Genomic DNA, 18,061 nt, shown 5'->3' with positions numbered 1-18,061 from the left:
CAGAGAATGAGTTACTGCCAAATTACACAGTAATTTGACGTAATTACCCAGCCGGTTTGATGGGCAGAGGAACTGAGCAGGGACCATCAAAGTAGTTTCATTTGACAGAGGTGATTCCATCTTCAGATAATAGATTTCCTGATAAAAGCTATTAAATTATCAGTTAATGCTACACAAGCTTCATCTGGACATCAAACATATCACACGCATCATGGGTTTCCAATCACCCTACAAATGATTACAGGAGAGGAGGGTTATTCACTCATTTTAGAACATATGAAGTCTTACCAGCTGTTTGTTGTGCTGAGGCAACGGGCAAGGCTGGGCACCTGCAACTACCTTGTACACTGGAGTCACAGACACACTGGCTGGATGAGCACAAATGAACGTCACCTGCACAGTTTCCACGGCAGGACTAGGGTTCAGGACTCCGGGCTGATTACCTACTCGGAGCGTAAGTACCTGCAAGGATATGCAAGGGAGATGGTTAACCAGCAGGCTTTTCAATTTCAGCTATACCCATGATTTCCCGTTGAACAGCACTCCAAAATGGGTTTATTTAAAGAAAACAAAAGCTAGACCATACCGGGGGTCAGGGGTGGTGATAAAGGTCTAGTCTATATATAAAAAAAATACTGAGACTCAAAACCAAACATTCTATGGGAGAATCTCTAGAGGCCCAGGGTGTCTGGGGAGGCACCATCACTAATGAAGCTTCTCTGCTCCGAATACTTTTAAGTATCAGATGCAGCAATACACTATCCCTTTTTCTATTTCCACCGTGAAGTGGACAGTAGGAGTTTCTAAAATGACTTTTTGGTACACAAGAGTCAAACTGTCCCTTAGTTAGATTGTGCTAGTGCAAGCCCTGAACTTCCCTGTCAGGAGAAATGGAACATGTTTTTTTCACACTGTATTGCTTTATGTGTGAGATATTAGCCAATCTGTTGCCAGCTAGTTATTACATTGCAGAAAATGTAGGTGTTTTCTTCCTACCTGCTCTCCCAGCTCCAAGCACAAAATCCGGTAAATGTACTGGTTCTGTTTCCTTTTAGTTGGCAGCCGGACCTGTGTAATTTCAATTTTTTCCTCATGCTCCACAGTCAATTCCAAGAAGAAACGAGATGGTTCCAAAACCCATGGCCCCGGCCCTCCATCAAATACCATCTGCTTCGCTGACTGCCAAGTCACCAACGCCACCTCCACTGGGTTTAGAGCCTGATCACACGAAGAGAAATTAGCAGCCAGAGCTATTTTACTACATAGTCTCAGCAAGGTAACGTCTATAATACAACCAATGGGCCTGATTCTCATTTACATGCAGGCTCCTTTATACCACTTGGCAATGGAAGGGGCTTTTAAGTGGAGCCAACTAGCCTCTGTTTCCCAGAAGCTGGGAATGGGCGACAGGGGATGGATCACATGATGATTCCCTGTTCTGTTCATTCCCTCTGGGGCACCTGGCATTGGCCACTGTCGGAAGGCAGGACCCTGGGCTAGGTCGACTTTGGTCTGACCCAGTATGGCCGTTCCTATGTTCTTATGCAGGCCCAAAAGGTTGAGAAACTACACAATATTATAGGAAGAGGCCATTTGCTATTGGATCTGGGTTGGACTATACTGAGCTATCTGTAAGAAAACTAATACTATATATAATCATCTGCACCAAAAATAAAAAAAAGATACCCTACTGCGGCAGCAGAAAGCTCAGCTAACAGAAAAAAAAATTGCTACTGAAATAGAGGACCTGCTCAGATACATTTGATGTTTTTTTTCACAAAAGGAATTTATTCAATCCTCTGAGTCTGGTAGTTGCAAAATATGGTTTAAACTTTGGGCAGGTGTAATGTGAAGGAAAAAGAGGTCTGGGAGGAACTTCCTCCTCCCAGAGAAAAATATAGCAACATTTCAGGGTGATATGCTTTAAACTCCCCGCTCCAAGGGACTTGCCAAATGTTAACTAATAAAGCCTCACAAATCCCTCAGCGGGGAAGGGGTAAAGTACCCTCTCCTTCTGACCACAATTCCATGACAACATGAATACGGCAGGTAGTCCACAACACAAGGGAAGTGTGCACTAGTATTGCTGCCTCACTACCATCAGTGGGTTCGCTCCAGAAGCAAATATGTGAAGACAGCGAAGACAAAAGAATGACTCAAATGGCAGGGAAGGAAGTAGAGAGAGGGGAGCGGCTCCTCACCTTGAGAGGCTCATAAGCAGCAAATGTGGCACTGGTTTCAAAATACTCCTGGAACACGGTCACGCTCACCGTTACCAACGTGTGTCCCAAGGACTTTGCTGCTAACTGGATACTGGAGCAGAATGTCAGGCCAGGTTTCTGATTACCTGTAAATTTGAGAGCATTTTTTCAGCACTTTCTACATCTCTGATGAGCAGGGCTGATGTCTGGACACAGGATTATGGCTGTAATGGAATCCATGACTTCCCAAATGTTTCCTAAATGTTTCCCAGACTGTCCCCCTCTCTCCACTTGTCCTGTCCCCATTAGCTGTCGGAAGAGTTGAATGATACAGTTCCAGACATGATGACAGGGTGACTATCCCTTTGTCTAGACCTTGTGACTGGTTGACGCAATACTCAAACTGGAAAACAGGGAACGGCACTTTGGGAAATAAATTATAAATGGACTTTGCAAACAGGTATTTTAAAAAATGAGCAAATTTGGAGCTCATCTATCTTACCCTCTTCAGCAAGGATGAAGACTCCTTGCTTATCCATGCTTACGTCCAGGGCTAAGAGGGAGCAGTCCGTAAAAGCAATGGTCTCCCTTGTCTCCCTATCGGTGTGGTACATCATGAGTGGAACTTCCAAAACTTGGCCAATCTCAATGTCTGCATGAAATGGCAAAATCTCCATCTTCGTCAATTTCAAGACACACACCTGCACTGACCAAGAGTCTCAGTCAGCAAAGTAGGAAGGGTTAGACCCCCAGGGTTAGAATCGAGTCACACTGCAAAGTGCCGCTGGTTCAAGAAGGAAACCGAGAATCTCTCATGAGAGGCAGGCAGAGTACATAAAAGTGGAAGCCAGCTCTGGCTTAGCAGCTGAATTTCACTTGCAGCCTTAATCGTACAGGCAGAATTCCACTATCCAGGTTTAAGAGATTCAGTTACAGCTGATTTTATTGGTACTGTACCGCACCAGGCATCCTGACTCAAATAAACCTTAATATTGTTGTGCTCAGCAGACAATTGTTAATATGTTGACAAGAAGTCTGTGCTTAACAAACAAACAGCAACAACCCTGGGGGTGATCCTACTCCCTCCCTCCAGCGAGTATCAGGAGATGGAGTAACTCGTCTGAAGCACTGAACTGCAATGTAAGTCAGAGGAGAATCTAGTCCAACATTTCTAAGCAGGCGCCCATCATCAACTTTGTTCTTCAGATACGAGTTTTAGATTTCTAACCCTGGATAAGCAACCCCCTCTGTCATGGAAGCAAGATTTGTCAGGAAAAGACTTGCCTTTACTTCTCCGTAATGGAAGGGGTTCTGCACATCTCTGGCCTGTACTGTGCTCTGCCCTCTGACCACCCCGGCAGTCACTATTCCTTTTATGGTGACTGTGACTACAGTCTGATTGGAAGAGGTCCACGTGAAATTGCCACTGCCTCCTTCTACCTATGGAGCAGCAGAGGATAGAAAAGGTAAACAGTTCAGATTACCGAGTACTAAAGCGGGAGGAGGACTGTGTGCAGGGATCAAGATTAGTGTTAATTCTTTGGCAAACTGTGTGCTTGAGCTGATTTGGCTGTGGAACAACATGCTAATAGGGTAAAAAAATAAAGTACCAACAGCATTTCTTCAGTTCCTTTCATCTGAGGATCTCAAAGCACTTCACCTGCATTCATTAAGTCTCACAATCCCCCTATAAGGGGGGATAGGAAACTGTAAACCATACTGACACAAATGAGACACAGGAAGGTTTTTTTACCTAAGGTAAGTCAGTGGCACAGCCAGGAACAGAATAGTGAAAGAAGGTTGCCGCGGCCCCTTTTCTAGCTGCTTAGACAATACAATTTAGAATGATATAGGAATGCAGTGGGCTTGAAGGCTGTGTAGCCAGACTAAAGATAAGTGGTGCTAGAAACATGGGCGCATGATCAGTAAAGAAGGGAACGAGAAGAGATGACAGAGGAAGACAAAGCCTTGGAGAAACAGGATCAAAAGGAGCAGTTTAGGACAAAGATAAAATGTGACCACCTGTGAGGGAGGGAAGAGCAAACAAGCCTGGTGAGGAGGGGTGGGGCTTGCAGGGGGGCTAAAGGAAAGCACTAGTCATCTGCCTGTGATGTTGCTAGCACGGGGCCTGCTCCTGTCCCCAGTAAATTCAATGAGCATTTTGCTGTGTATTTTAATGGGTGCAAGATCAGGCTAGCAAAGAAACAAAGGCTGTCACGCCCTCTCACTAGCTATTGTGGATACTAACAGGGTCTCTATTTGGCTAGAAGTAATTAATAAGCTTTTTTTCTGGAAGGGACTCTCATATCAAAGAGGTCTTCTTCCTGATGTTCCATACCATATATACTTCACCTGAACTTTGTACCGATACAAGATTTCCATGGGATGGTGTGGAAATGCAAGGAAGGAGGGTGTCAACTTGATTGGAAAGTAAATCTTCACCTCCTGTTCATGGCTGATTGGGACAGGTAAGTAATCCTCAGAGCCAGCCTACAGGCACAAAACAAGGAACAATAATCTTTCAAGCAAAGATGCCACCCTACTCACAAAAGTGGTAAACTAGTGCTTAACTGCCTGTACAAGGAGGTAACAGCATGGGGCAGCATGTGCAGACAATGCATATTGCGGAGAGGGATAGCTCAGTGGTTTGAGCATTGGCTTGCTAAACACAGGGTTGTGAGTTCAATCCTTGAGGGGGCCACTTAGGGATCCGGGCCAAAATCAGTACTTGGTCCTGCTAGTGAAGGCAGGGGGCTGGACTTGATGACCTTTCGGGGTCCCTTCCAGCTCTATGAGATAGGTATATCTCCATATATACCATACTCCTCCCTTCAAGGTGCAGACAGATTTGACACTTTGTGAAGAAACAATGGTTCTTATTTGTACTGATTACCTGGAAAACAAGGTGGGAATAAGGAACACTGTGTTTCTGCTTTAAGTCAATTGTTTTTTCTTTTTTGTATAAGCTTAATCAAAATTCCCCCAAAACAGCAGCAATACCTCCAGCTGTTCCCAACAGCTGTTGCCTCATGTGTAAAACTCTAGGAGATAGTCAAACACTACATGACTGAGAAATGTACAGTATGTCACCAAACAGAAGGAGAGGGGGCAAAATCTAGATTTCATAAAAGGAAGATTACTCCTACAGTTATAAAAACAAAAATAGAATATTATATAAAAGCAGCCTTTAATGCTCCTGTTTATATGGTTTATAGGACAAGTAAGCACACTTGCTGCCAGCAAAGAATTAAAAGAAGAAATAACAATAAACTGCACTTTACATCAAGTTTAGAGCAAAGGTAGAGGAATCCCAGCTACTTGGTGTAACTAAGACCTCTCACTTGTTCAAAACCATTTGGAAGAGAACATTACAACTGGACAGAAACAACCAGCCAGCTTAATAGGCTAACCCAAGAATGCATTTTAGTCAAGCCTATTAATCCAAGAGACATATACTGTCCTCAGTGCGCATTCAGTTCAGTTAGAGATGTTCTCCAGATCAAGGCCCTCATGTGGCTTTAATCTGTGCACATTAAGCAGACTTCTACAAAATCTTCCCTATATAACACATTTACTAAAGCCTGGAATTGTACAGAGAAAAATGTCTGATACATTAAAAATACTTGCTCCCTAAAACTAATGCTTAATAGGTCGTCTGCATCTTGTCCATCCTATGAGCAGCGCATGATAGTTCCCTATACTATGTTCTCAAGGGCTGTGTTTTGAAATGTCCTGAGCAAAGCATCTTCCATCATTTCCCTTGGCAGACAATTCTATAGCTTTTCCTGATAGTCAACGTACATTTTCTTTTTCTTCATTTCACCCCCTTATTCCTGTTTGGAACTCCTAGAAAATTCAGAATAGTGTAGGAAAGGGTGCAGCACCAAAGCAGCTTAATGAAGCCTATTGATCTTCAGCACTACCTAGTTCAATTAGTCATGGCATTTCTCTCTAGTCCTTAGATTTCATGTCTCTGAGGAAATCACGCTGTCCTTCAGAGAGAGCTCGCTATCCCAGGAGCCCCAGGAGGAGATGCTTATACACACAGGTTTTATAGGACCATCTGCTACGATTCAAAGTAAATAAGGCGTTAGCAATATTGCCATAACGTGAAACATACAGGAGTTCAGCTTGTACATTTGTGAACAGTAATATCATAGGGTCTGAGTCAACGCCCATTAAAATCAATGGAAGTCTTTCCACTCACTTCAATGGGCACTGGATCAACTCTTTAGGCAACAGCAAATTCTGGAAAGGGAAGGGTACAACCTTCACCTCTTACCTGTAGAAGAACAGATACCAGGGCAGCTTTTATTACTGTAATGCCCTCCTTCAGGACTTGAACTATATGGTAAGAACCATTAACCGAAGACAAGAACTCTTCAAAATACTCCTTGGGAAACTGGTGAGTTATTCTGAGGTTCTGCAAAACAACAAAAAACAGAAATCAATGAAGGAACCACTTCCCAGAGAAACCGGATCCACGTTCTATCAGAAGAATCGCAAGACATACAGTCAGAGAAATCTGCAAGGCCACGAGCGCGCACACACGCTGGGTGTTCCCAGAGTTCGGAAACCAACATGGTTATGAAACAACTGTAAGCTGGGAGTGCATTCTGGATACAGTTGGGTAAATGAAGGGCCCAGTCATTGGTTTCTGTATTGGAATGAAGAACATTTTTCTTAAGGAAATGACTGTTAGGAGAACAACCTCTAAAAATCCCCAGGAGTTAAGGAAACATTGTCATTGCCATTTTAATTACATTGAAACAAAGTCTCAAGGAGGTTTAAGTGACTTGCATAAGGTCACTATAAGCCACTGGCAGACAGCTCAGACTAGCACCAATAAGACCTAGCTCTTATATAGTAGATCTTCAATCAGTAGATCTCAAAGCACTTCACAATCTTTAACGTATTTAGCCTGACAACACCCCTGTGAGGTCAGGCAGTGTTACCACCCCAGGTCTGACAGATGGGGAAGTGTGGCACAGAGAAGCTAAGTGACTTGTTCAAGGTCAGAAAGGAAGTCTGTGGCACAGCAGGGCACTGAACCCAGCTGTCCCGACTCCTAGGCTAGTGTCCAACCACTGAACCTTCCTTCCAATAAACCAGGCTGCCTTTCTCCTAGCAGACTCTCCCCGCGTGCTGAAGCTGCCCTAAATGTAAAGGCATAAGAAAAATTACATTTATTAGAACACTACAGCTTCTAAATGAAGATGGAAGTTTAAATTTGAAAATAAGTTATCCTCTCTTTAGTAACATCACATTAAGCTGAATTCCAGAGACCTGAATACTTCTCAATCCTAAACATCTGAAGAATAAGCTATTTCCAAGAAGACTTTGAAGGGATTTGAATCCCTCAGTTGTTGCAGCTGTGGGTCTGTAAGGAATAAAGCACAACAGACCCTTCCCACATACTCACATCAGATAAATAGACTTTAGTGCTGGATTTATCATACACCTCAACAGTGATTGTATATGCTCGCTTCACTTCTAGAACCCACCTGTCTCCTGGGTGAACACTGAAACCTGAAATAAAATGTAAAAGAAAGGTGGCTTATTAAAAAAAAGAAAATCATTGAATAAAAACCCAGCCAGGTTTCAGTTTCATTAATTTAATGCTGGTGAAAGGTGCTGCATTCACAGCGTTGAAGACTGCAGGCCCCTTTGGATCCCCTAAATGGTAGAACACAGGCAACAGTAAATGCAAATTTCCCTGCAATGCTTCTTACTCCTACTCTGAGCACTTATAGAAGCAAAAAGGAAGTGTGAAGTAAATCCTTTCCTGGGCCAACAGAAGTGGTGAGTTTTGTGATGCAGGCATCTGTTCGCTGCAAAGTAAACGGAGACTCAACAGCCAATCAGGTGGTGGTAATTTCATGGTCACTGTGCATTTACTCTGGATGAGAATTTGTGACCCAAAAGGGTCAATTACCCATCCCTTAAACAATCCAGTCCCTCTTCTCAATACTTCTTGAGCGCCAGACAACTCTCCTATGGAAAACAGCTCTGTAAACAGCGTAGTTACTTTTAATAATGTAGCACGACTGCATAGGTTCATACGGCAACTGAGACCAGTTATTTCCAACTCTGGTGCCCATTCTGTGCCGTTAATCTTTAAGTTTAACTAACGCCTCTAATTACAGAGCAGGCAACTAGCTAGATTTCTGGGTTGTGAATATGCAAGATTGAATTTTCAAGCCCACGTACCTGGAAGGAAACAAGCAAAGACTGTTTCTTCAATAAGACATAGTCTCATCCTACTATCATGACCTGTTTCTTTCACGAAGTGAGACTAACTGATAATAAGAATGATCTTTTCATTTACAGAAGGCATTTCACTCGTAAGGTTCAAAGTGCTTTATACAAAGCAATCATACAAATTGTGTGTGCACATATGTGTGTGTGTGTGTGTGTGTATATATATAAAATCACTTTGCCTGTTAATTAATGCAGTCATGTGCAAAACATGGCAAGAGTTGGAATTTTACCATAAGCTTTTAACCCTCTAACATCTAATTATTTGAAAATGGCCCTAAATGAAGTATACAATAAACAAAAATATGCAAAAATTAATAAGAGGAAGCTTGAAATAGCATGGGGTTATTTTCTTTAACAGATATAAGTTTTCTGTAAACTATATGAACAATTTATTTTTACATTTATTATTATTAAAACAAAACACGTATAGTGCTGTAAACTTACACAGCACTTTACAAACAAGAACAGCAGGTTTCTGTGTGATAGACGTAAAACAGTAACATGAGCAATGCTATCATATAATTAAGTCACTTTGTTAAAAGTCAAACATTTTATTGGTCAATAACATGAAGCAATAAGAGTTTAAAAATCAAGCTTTTATCTTCTGATTAATTACCTAGAAATCCAGCTTCTACGACATAGACAGTGCAGTTTGGAAGTCCAGATGCAGCTCGCATGTGAATATCTTAGTTTGCGTATAAAGAAGGAATTCAGTCTTATTGTGGAAAAAAAAATAGGAGGGACGTATGGGAGCAACAGAAGCCTTTAAACAAACCATATGTCCTTGGAATCCTTAAGCCCATAAATGTGGGGACCTGGGGCCTGAGCCAACTTCCACGGAAGTCAGTGGGTGTCTTTCTATTGACTTCAATGAGAACTGGACTGTGAACCTGGCAAGGAGGCTCATTCTCATTCCAGAAGCATCACAGCTGAAGGAGTTGAGCGAGGAGCTGAGTGATGGGCGCTGGCCAAAAAGAACCAATGATACTGACCTCGAAGTGGATGAATGAGTATGTCATCATGCCCAGCTTGAGGAAGGGACAGGGGCTGAAGAAGGAAAATCCATCTTCCTGAGGGAGGGAGTTACCCTAACAAGTTATAGAATTCTCTGAGGCGTTGCAAGGTGGGGCCTCACCCAATCTGCTTTCTGAAGCATGGTTTTACTTAATTCAGGTCTGACATGCTTAGGAAAGAGAACGACCACAATAATAAAGAAGACTGACATGGTTACAACTTTATTTAAAGGATACTTTTATGAACAAAGACCAGACTAATCTGTCCCAACTGCATTGCTGTCACAGTGGCTGTGTCCACATCCAGTCTGGCCACCGGAATAAGATCAGACCCACCAGGTGCAACAGTGGGGTCACGTAGTTCAAGCTCATAATGTTCAAGAGGCAAATCTATTTCTGCAGGAAATAAGTTACTTTTTAAAACAGTTATTTCACAATAGTCTACTTCTGTCTTCCACAAGATTCTCTCTTTATAAAGGCACAGATTTGGGTTCCTGACAACCAAAGAAGTAACCCCCCCACACACACAGGGGCAGAGGTGTGTTAGCCCTGAAGACCGTCAAATAGCTGTGTGCAAGCTTTAACAGTCTTGGTTAGTTAAGTGCATCAAGTATCTGGAGTTCAAATGTTCTGTTGCCACAGACTGAAGCACTGTTCCACACAATAGTCATTGGCCTCTATACAGCGGCATCCACTGCTATTATGATTTGAGTTTTTCTGTAGGACACAGACCCATCACAAGGGACATTAGACACGCATGGAAAACATCTGCTCCGTTGGGTTTCAGGGTTAAGTTTAACCCTGGCTTCCCCAGGGGTCATGAACAGCAACTGCAGGAAAGTGAAATACCACCTGTGCACGAAACTTAATTTCACTTAGAAAAAAATTCTGAAGATTCTGGGAAACTTGAAGGTATTAAAAAAAGAATTTACCTGTGATCTTTCCCTGTACAATTTTAGCAACTTGGTACTGAATGTAGGCTCCAACCAGAAGGTAAATGTCATAGGATGGTATTAGGAATATATTCTCCAGAACCAACAGACGCACCAGTGCAGCAGCTACTTTCTAATGGAGGACGGATAGAAACCAGAAGCTTACTACCACTCTGCAAAAACTGGATAGAAATGTGTGAGAGAGCACGGCTCTCACAAGGCTTCAACAGAGGGTTAAACAATCAAAAGTAGAACTTTAAAAAGTATTACACAGAATGCTTGGTTTTAATGGGCAAAAGCTTTGCCCTGGTTGTGAAAGCAGTGTCAAAAGCAAGAGGGAAACTAGTTTTAGAGTTTGACATTGGCCAGACATCCCACTCTGTCAATATCACACTGTAATTTTTCAGCAAGAGGGCCACCAGCAGCAGGAGATTTCAAAATTAAAACTCTATTATTAAAAATATTATTTTAAAATAAATTTCAGTTACTCATGGGAAGAAGTGTCTCACCATTCGAACCTTCTGCCTGCTAGATATAGTAAAACGTGGCAATTTTCTTTTAAAGGATGGACAGCTGAACTCTAGTTAATTAAAAAAAAGGTTAAAAGTAGTTTCAGATTCTACATCTGCCCAAGTCCTCTTGCTAATTTTTGTGGTTTTACAATCACATATTCTTATTTTTAAAATATTTTCTTTCTTCTGTTGCTATGTGAAAGACTCCCACAACCAAAAAAAATACTAACTGAATTAATCATTTTGGGATCATATCAGTGAAACTGACTAGCCACCAAATGCTGACAAATGCAGTAACGAACTGAAAAAAAAATTAAAAAAAAGTATTTTTCTCCAACCTCTTAGTTACAATAGTCGTAGGTGTTGTTTTTTATCTGCTATTGTTACAGGCAAGTTCAGACAGAAATGTGATTTTTTAATTGAGTGTCCTCTTAACCCACTATACATGGGTATATTATATTTTAGGGATTTATAGATCAATTTATTTCTCAATACCCTACTATCAAAACTGTCCAAATTTATACATTTTAAATGGAAAATGGTTTGAATGGTGTCATTGCCTATAACTTCTGAAAGACAAATAATGGTATTGATGGTAAAGAAAATATAATTTTAACAAGCATATGCCTGGGAACTGCAATCTACTTAAGGCACAAGTTTTGTTTTAAAGGTGGGAAATCTACAATAAGAATTCACCTTATAAGTTGGTTCCTGAATTCGGACCTTTATGACAGCTGCACCAGTTTTGATGCCCGATACCAGAATCCTATCCCCTTGTTTTCCTGCTCGTTCCATCTCGACAACGTAGTCTGGTGGGGAATACTCTGCTTCAGAGTATTTTAAAATCCTAAAAAGACGAAACTAGGCTTTTACAGGTAGAAAAGGATCTCCAAGATCATTTCCGTTTATATTTTCAGTGTGTGTGTGTGTATACAAATGTTTTAGTAATCGAAGGACAAACTTTACAGGATTATGTGGAACGAGGACCTATGTTAGCCAAAATAAAGGGACAGAACCCTGTAACTTCTATGTTGATATGTGCACATCCATTAATCACCAAGTCGGGGAGACAAGAGAACTCCCTCGGTGTACAGGGCAATAGAACAGAGAAAGGTAATGTCTACACAGATAGCTGAAGCTAATCCACTACAGAACCCTCCACCTGCACTCAGTGTCTACTTATTACAGATATGCAGATCACAAGAACTCTTTCAGCCAGCTTCTGCTGCATCTGGCTTTACCAGCACCAGTACTTCTGTGTGACTGAAGAGTCAGCCCATAAACTTGGAAATCAGAACTCCTGGGTTCTATATCCAGGTCTATCACTGACTCGCTGTTACCTTGAGAATATCAATTCTCTTCTCTGCATTCCCACTTACCCACAGGTAAAATGGGGATAATAGTACTTCCTACCCCACTGTGAAATGCTGGGATGAAAGGCGCTATAGAAATGCAACAGACGGTATATTAATCATTCTAAATATAGTTACCTAATTTTGCTAGACAGTTCTAAGCCTTCCATGTCATCGTCCTTAGCAATGCTCCACTCAAATGTCATTCCTGACAAACTACTGAATGTGTTTCCTGAAGACAGAAACCAAACAGACAGATTCAGAAATGTACTGGTGAATACATATGTTTTTAGGTATGGAGTCCTACACAGCTAAATGTGTTAATCTATCTTCTACTGTCTACTGCTGTGAGAACAGGGAAAACCCTGCATTATCACTATGCCACCACCAACTGTCCTTACGTTGCCTTGCTCCTCAAATCCAGTTACAGAACCGTGAACAAACAGGCCACAGGCCCATGTTCCAGGTGTGGAATATTTCTGATGACAACTCTCCCTTCTTAATCTTGTATACTTGCCCATGCCCATTATATTCCAAAATATTTCTGACCATATCCAACTTCTCCCTAAATACAAACACACAAACCCATGTACAAGTAGACAAAAAAACAAACTAGGATGAAAAGAAGAACATTATTTTATTTTCATGCTGGAAATTAGCTGGAATGATAATATAACAGTTTTAAACAATTATTAGTAAATCAGCTCTGTGGTGGAGATAATAGCAAAGAAAACAAGAATTCTGGCTACTATTATCTAGGTTTTTATACCAGTTTTATTAGGGTGGCATCTGAGAACCTTGCAATGTCACAGAGTTGTTATGCTCGTACTAAATGGGATACTACTTTTACTCAGCAGTTATTATATGCCCTCCAAATGAAAGATAAACAGAAGTACAATAAACTCTCATGTTGCTCATATTAAAACATTTTAGGAACTAGTTAGGCATATTTTCTCTACGTGAAAATTACACAGCACATGAAATATAGGATTTTGTGATACACCCAAAAGTTTCTACATTGGGGATGGGAACAAGATCTGCTACATATCAGAATACATTCTTTAAAAAGCTCAGATTAAGGGATGTTTTTGTTTCTCAGGAGGTAGAGTTTAATCCTTGGAGTTGCCCCAGAAGTTTGTCCTGTATACAGTACCTTCAACATCCAGAGCTCTCACGGTTAATTCAAGTGGAGAATCTTCCACATATATTTCTCGGGTTCGGGAGATAATTTCAATACTGTTTATCATATCGACAATGATGTCACAACGCAGTAAATGGCCTGTCACTAAAAGGTGAGAATAAATGAGTGTGCCTTAATTCAACATCCCATAAGTCTCTGTTGATTTCCCAAGTCTTGAGAAGGTAATACTACTGAAAACAAAACCAAAAAAGTGGCAATTCTTAAATCAGTGGGAGGAGGAGGAAGCACCTTTGTCGGAAAGCACAAGTTCCTCAACAAAGTCCCTGATAAGCCCATTCTGGGACTATGATGGGCATGGATGTTACACTGTTATACTTTTTGCTTTTATCTTTCCTTGAGCCACATGCAGACTGTGGTGTGCCCACTACACGTCACTGTCATTTTGCATGTACATCACTCAGATCTGTGGTTTTGAAACGGATACTGAAATACACCACAGTTCCACATCTTGCACTATTAAAATTAGATGGAACAAAGCACTAGTACCATAGTGCCCAATCCTATATGTGTGTCTTTGGGAAGGACTGGATGATTTCATGAGCCTATTCTATCTCAGCCCTGGAAGTCCCTACTAGACACCCAATTCCTTCTCTATCATGTTGCTCTTTATCCACCTACCAAGCTCCTCAGCTATAACAACACTGCTTAGCTTTGTGGCCTGTGTAGACTGAGTAGACAGCAAAGCTTTCTGCGAACAAGTGGTACCATTCTCGTAAATTGGCTCAATGGTGACTGTGTCATGACGTGTGGAATACCTGGAAAACAGAGAGATTTGGAGTCTTCTATTCTTATTTTTATTACCTGGGCAAAATAAGGGAGGTGCAGATCTTTTTCAGTATATTACAGATAGATTCAACATCAGATGGATCTGAAACTCAGAATAAGGAAGTGTCTTAGGGAAATGCTCCCCTTGGTATGAGTGATCTGCATGCTATCGGAGAGGATACATAGGAACTGCCTGGGACAAAGTAGGAAGTGGGGCGGATTGACCTGTTAATGTCTTGCTGGGACTGTCTGCATGGGAGAGCAGGGGATGACTCCACTTGAGTGAGGATATCTGAGCCTGTAACCTGAGCTGGGAAGGGGTTGGACCCAGGTGACACCTTTGCCCGGGGAAACTGGACAAAGGCAGGGGGAGGAGCTGGGGGGAGGAGGAGTGAGACTGCTGCAGTGGAGTTTCAGTCTTGGGCTGGCTGGGGAATCAAAGGGAACCCCGAGGTTGTGGTCTAAGCTCCCTACTCCCCAGAAGGACCTGGCTGAGGGGTCCTGGTTGTACCTACAAGCTCTGGTTTGGACTGTGTTCCTGTCGTCTAATAAACCTTCTGTTCTACTGCCTGGCTGAGAGTCACGGTGAATCGCAGGAAGCCGGGGGTCGCAGGGCCTTGTCTCCCCCCGACCCCCGTGACACTGCCATATTGGATCAGACTAGTGATTCATTTAGAAAAGTACCCCGTCCCACCACAAGGGCCAGTACTAGTTGCTTCAGAGGATGTTGCAACAGACAGTCACGGAATGCCCACTCCCAGGAAATGTTTCTTCCTAACTGGCAACAGTTAGAGGTTGGCTTAAGGCCTAAGGGTTACATCACTTCCAAAAATTGTGCAGGTTTATTTATTTTGCCAGGAGAGGGGAGTTAGTATTCACTATTGCCATTCTGGATATTATTGTTATCCATAGAAACATCTAACCACTTCTCAAATCCCACACAAGGTTTGGTCTTACCAATATATTGTGGAAATGAGTTCTGTGGGCTAAAACCCACTGTGCCAAAGATTAGTTTTGAAATTCACAAGGACCTACATGAATGATAAGGGCTCAGCAGGGTAAGGAGGCCACTGAACCAACGCTGTACCAGATCATCCGGCCTGTTGTAGAGCTCTGACCAAACAAACTAATAAGGCAACACTGCTTTCCCCATGGTCCCTGCCTTCCCCACAGACTGTGACCCCTCTAACCCTCCAAAGGCCCATATGCTCCTCCCAAAGAGTGGAGCCCCACTACCCATAACTTACCCCAACAGGCCAAAATCCTTCTTGTCCCCACAGAGGCTCAGCTACTCCCCTCCCCACAGACTCCCCCGGGGGAGAGATCTGGGCCCCTCTCTCCTACTGCAGGCCCAGCTCCTTACTCCCCCTGCCACTGCCATACACCCAGCTTCTCCACATCTCTGGGGGCTGGCACTCGCTGAGCCCCACCCCCAAGGCCAAGCTCCCTCCAGCCCAGGCCTCTCCCCTAGGACGACCCTATGTTCACCCTTTTCCCCAGGTAAGGGCCTCCTCCCCCCATCACCAGGCTGGGCTCCCCTCAACCCTACACCCACAGGTCAAAAACCCTGGTCTCTCCCCCCCCCCCCATCTCCACACAGCCTCAGCCACAGGCCTACAAGCCCCGCCCCAACCCCATAGACCCCGCCCTACAAGCCCCGCCCCATCCCACAAGCCCCGCCTCCAGCCCCTCCCTAGCCCCATAGACCCCACCTCCAGCCCCACAGGCCCCGCCTCCAGCCCCATAGACCCCACCTCCAGCCCCTCCCCAGCCCCACAGGCCCCGCCTCCAGCCCCTCCCTAGTCCCATAGACCCCACCTCCAGCTCCTCCCCAGCCCCACAGGCCCCGCCCCCAGCCCCATAGACCCCACCTCCAGCCCCTCCCCAGCCCCACAGGCCCCGCCTCCAGCCCCTCCCTAGTCCCATAGACCCCACCTCCAGCTCCTCCCCAGCCCCACAGGCCCCGCCTCCAGCCCCATAGACCCCCACCTCCAGCCCCTCCCCAGCCCCACAGGCCCCGCCTCCAGCCCCATAGACTCCACCTCCAGCCCCTCCCCAGCCCTACAAGTCCCTCCCCAGCCCCACAGGCCCCGCCTCCAGCCCCTCCCTAGTCCCATAGACCCCACCTCCAGCTCCTCCCCAGCCCCACAGGCCCCGCCCCCAGCCCCATAGACTCCGCCTCCAGCTCCTCCCCAGCCCCACAGGCCCCGCCCCCAGCCCGCTCCCGGAGGCCCCGCCCCTCACCAGGAGTAGCAGCCGCCCTCGGCCTCCAGCACGAAGGGGACGTGGAGCTCTCGGCTGAAGGGCAGCAGCACCTTGGGCACGTTGAGCTTGAAGGGGCGGGCGGGGCCCAGGAGGAGCAGGAAGGGGAGGGGGAGGAGGAGCGGGGGGGGCCGGCCCCGCCTCGGCAGCCTCATGCGGAAGACGAGGAAAGGAGCGGCGACAAGATGGCGGCTGCCGTAGGGCTCAGCTCCCGCTCGCCGGCACGCAGCCGCTACTCTGCGCATGCGCCTTTGCGCGTGCGGCGCTGCTCCCGCCCCTCCGTGCCCCACAGCGCGTGCGTCGGCTCCCCGTCGGCCGCTCTGTAGCCCAGCGACTGCGCATGCTCCGCTCCGTTCGGGGCGCTGCCGGGTGGGGCGCACAGTTTATCCACTACGCATGCGCAGGTTGCCCGAGCGGGGAGGGGAGGGCATTGGTGTGCTCCCAGGGCCAGGGTTGATGTCCTGGCTGCAAAACTGGGTGCCAGCGGGTGGGTCTGGGGCAGGATTAACGTAGAACAGGGGTGGTGGCTGCGCTGCGTGCCCCTGACACACGCCGGTGCCAGTCTCCTGCGCCCAGAATTAACCTACGCCCAGGCACCCGGTGCCACCCCAGAGGCAGCCGCATTGGAGAATGGCACTGGAAGGTTTCAGGATGACCTAGGCCAGGGGTAGGCAGCCTGCGGCACACATGCCGAAGGCAGCACGCGAGCTGATTTTCAGTGGCACTCACATTGCCCGGTCCTGGCCACCGGTCCGGGGGGATCTGCATTTTAATTGAATTTTAAATGAAGCTTCTTAAACATTTTAAAAGCCTTATTGACATCAATAGTTTAGTTATATGTTATAGACTTATAGAAAGAGACCTTCTAAAAACGTTGTTAACAATGTATGACTGGCACATGAAACAATTAGAGTGACTAAATGAAGACGCGGCCCAGCACTTCGGAAAGGTTGCCAACCCCTGACCTAGGCATTGGGAACAGGGAGAGGAATGGGCCTGCTGTCTTATCCTGAGCCAAGCGAGGGTGGGGGGCAGGAGAGGACAATGGGGTAAGGAAGATACGAGGTGAGAGGCCCAAGCTAGAGCAAAACACTTAGGATAATTAGATTGCCACTCCTTAATAGCCATGAGCCAGGCCCCCAAAATCATAGTTTGTTGTTTGCTTTCCAGCTGTTAAGGCACATACAGGTCACGGCTCGAAGTTTCTCTACAATAGTGAAGCCTAGAAATGTGTGTTTTAAATGGCAGCTGAGTCTTCCCCCATGGTGTGCCTCCAGGCACTGGGGTGTTGAGAGAGACCCCACAGCTGGGAAGTTGTGATAAAGTCTTTATAGAGTTGCCAACAATGATTTAACCCTGCCCAGCAGAAGCCAACCCCAAATTGGCAGGATCCCCAGAGCAGCCTGTAGGTGTCCCCATACAGCAGGAGGAAAGCACAAGCTTGTGGGCTTTGGCCCTTTCCTAGTTCATTGAGTGGCTAGGTACAGTGAAGTGAAGCGCTGATGGCGGACTTAGCCCTATCCAAAAGCTCAGTGTGGGAGAGGCAGAATCGGGCCCTTTGG

At 45.0% G+C, this 18,061-nt stretch overlaps 1 protein-coding gene across 1 annotated transcript in view; it reads right to left on the bottom strand.

Annotated features, from left to right (window-relative positions):
- The window catches only part of NUP210L (nucleoporin 210 like), a 43,798-nt gene extending 27,054 nt beyond the window's left edge, over positions 1-16,744 (bottom strand). Inside the window, exons 1-16 of the mRNA XM_054010592.1 lie at positions 16,482-16,744; positions 14,091-14,227; positions 13,425-13,556; positions 12,410-12,503; positions 11,616-11,766; positions 10,408-10,540; positions 9,713-9,871; positions 9,079-9,147; positions 7,624-7,730; positions 6,484-6,624; positions 4,554-4,691; positions 3,486-3,641; positions 2,704-2,902; positions 2,202-2,347; positions 997-1,218; positions 289-462 (exon numbers count right to left, since the gene is read on the bottom strand). Coding sequence (XP_053866567.1) covers positions 289-462; positions 997-1,218; positions 2,202-2,347; positions 2,704-2,902; positions 3,486-3,641; positions 4,554-4,691; positions 6,484-6,624; positions 7,624-7,730; positions 9,079-9,147; positions 9,713-9,871; positions 10,408-10,540; positions 11,616-11,766; positions 12,410-12,503; positions 13,425-13,556; positions 14,091-14,227; positions 16,482-16,744 — 2,421 coding nt within the window. The remainder of the gene's footprint in view (positions 1-288; positions 463-996; positions 1,219-2,201; positions 2,348-2,703; positions 2,903-3,485; positions 3,642-4,553; positions 4,692-6,483; positions 6,625-7,623; positions 7,731-9,078; positions 9,148-9,712; positions 9,872-10,407; positions 10,541-11,615; positions 11,767-12,409; positions 12,504-13,424; positions 13,557-14,090; positions 14,228-16,481) is intronic.
- Positions 16,745-18,061: the final 1,317 nt, after the last annotated feature.

This window comes from Malaclemys terrapin, chromosome 21, assembly GCF_027887155.1.
Source record: "Malaclemys terrapin pileata isolate rMalTer1 chromosome 21, rMalTer1.hap1, whole genome shotgun sequence".
Lineage (NCBI taxonomy): Eukaryota > Metazoa > Chordata > Testudines > Emydidae > Malaclemys > Malaclemys terrapin.
Note: the sequence above shows the minus strand (reverse complement) of the source record. Positions and strands in the feature narration are given on the sequence as shown.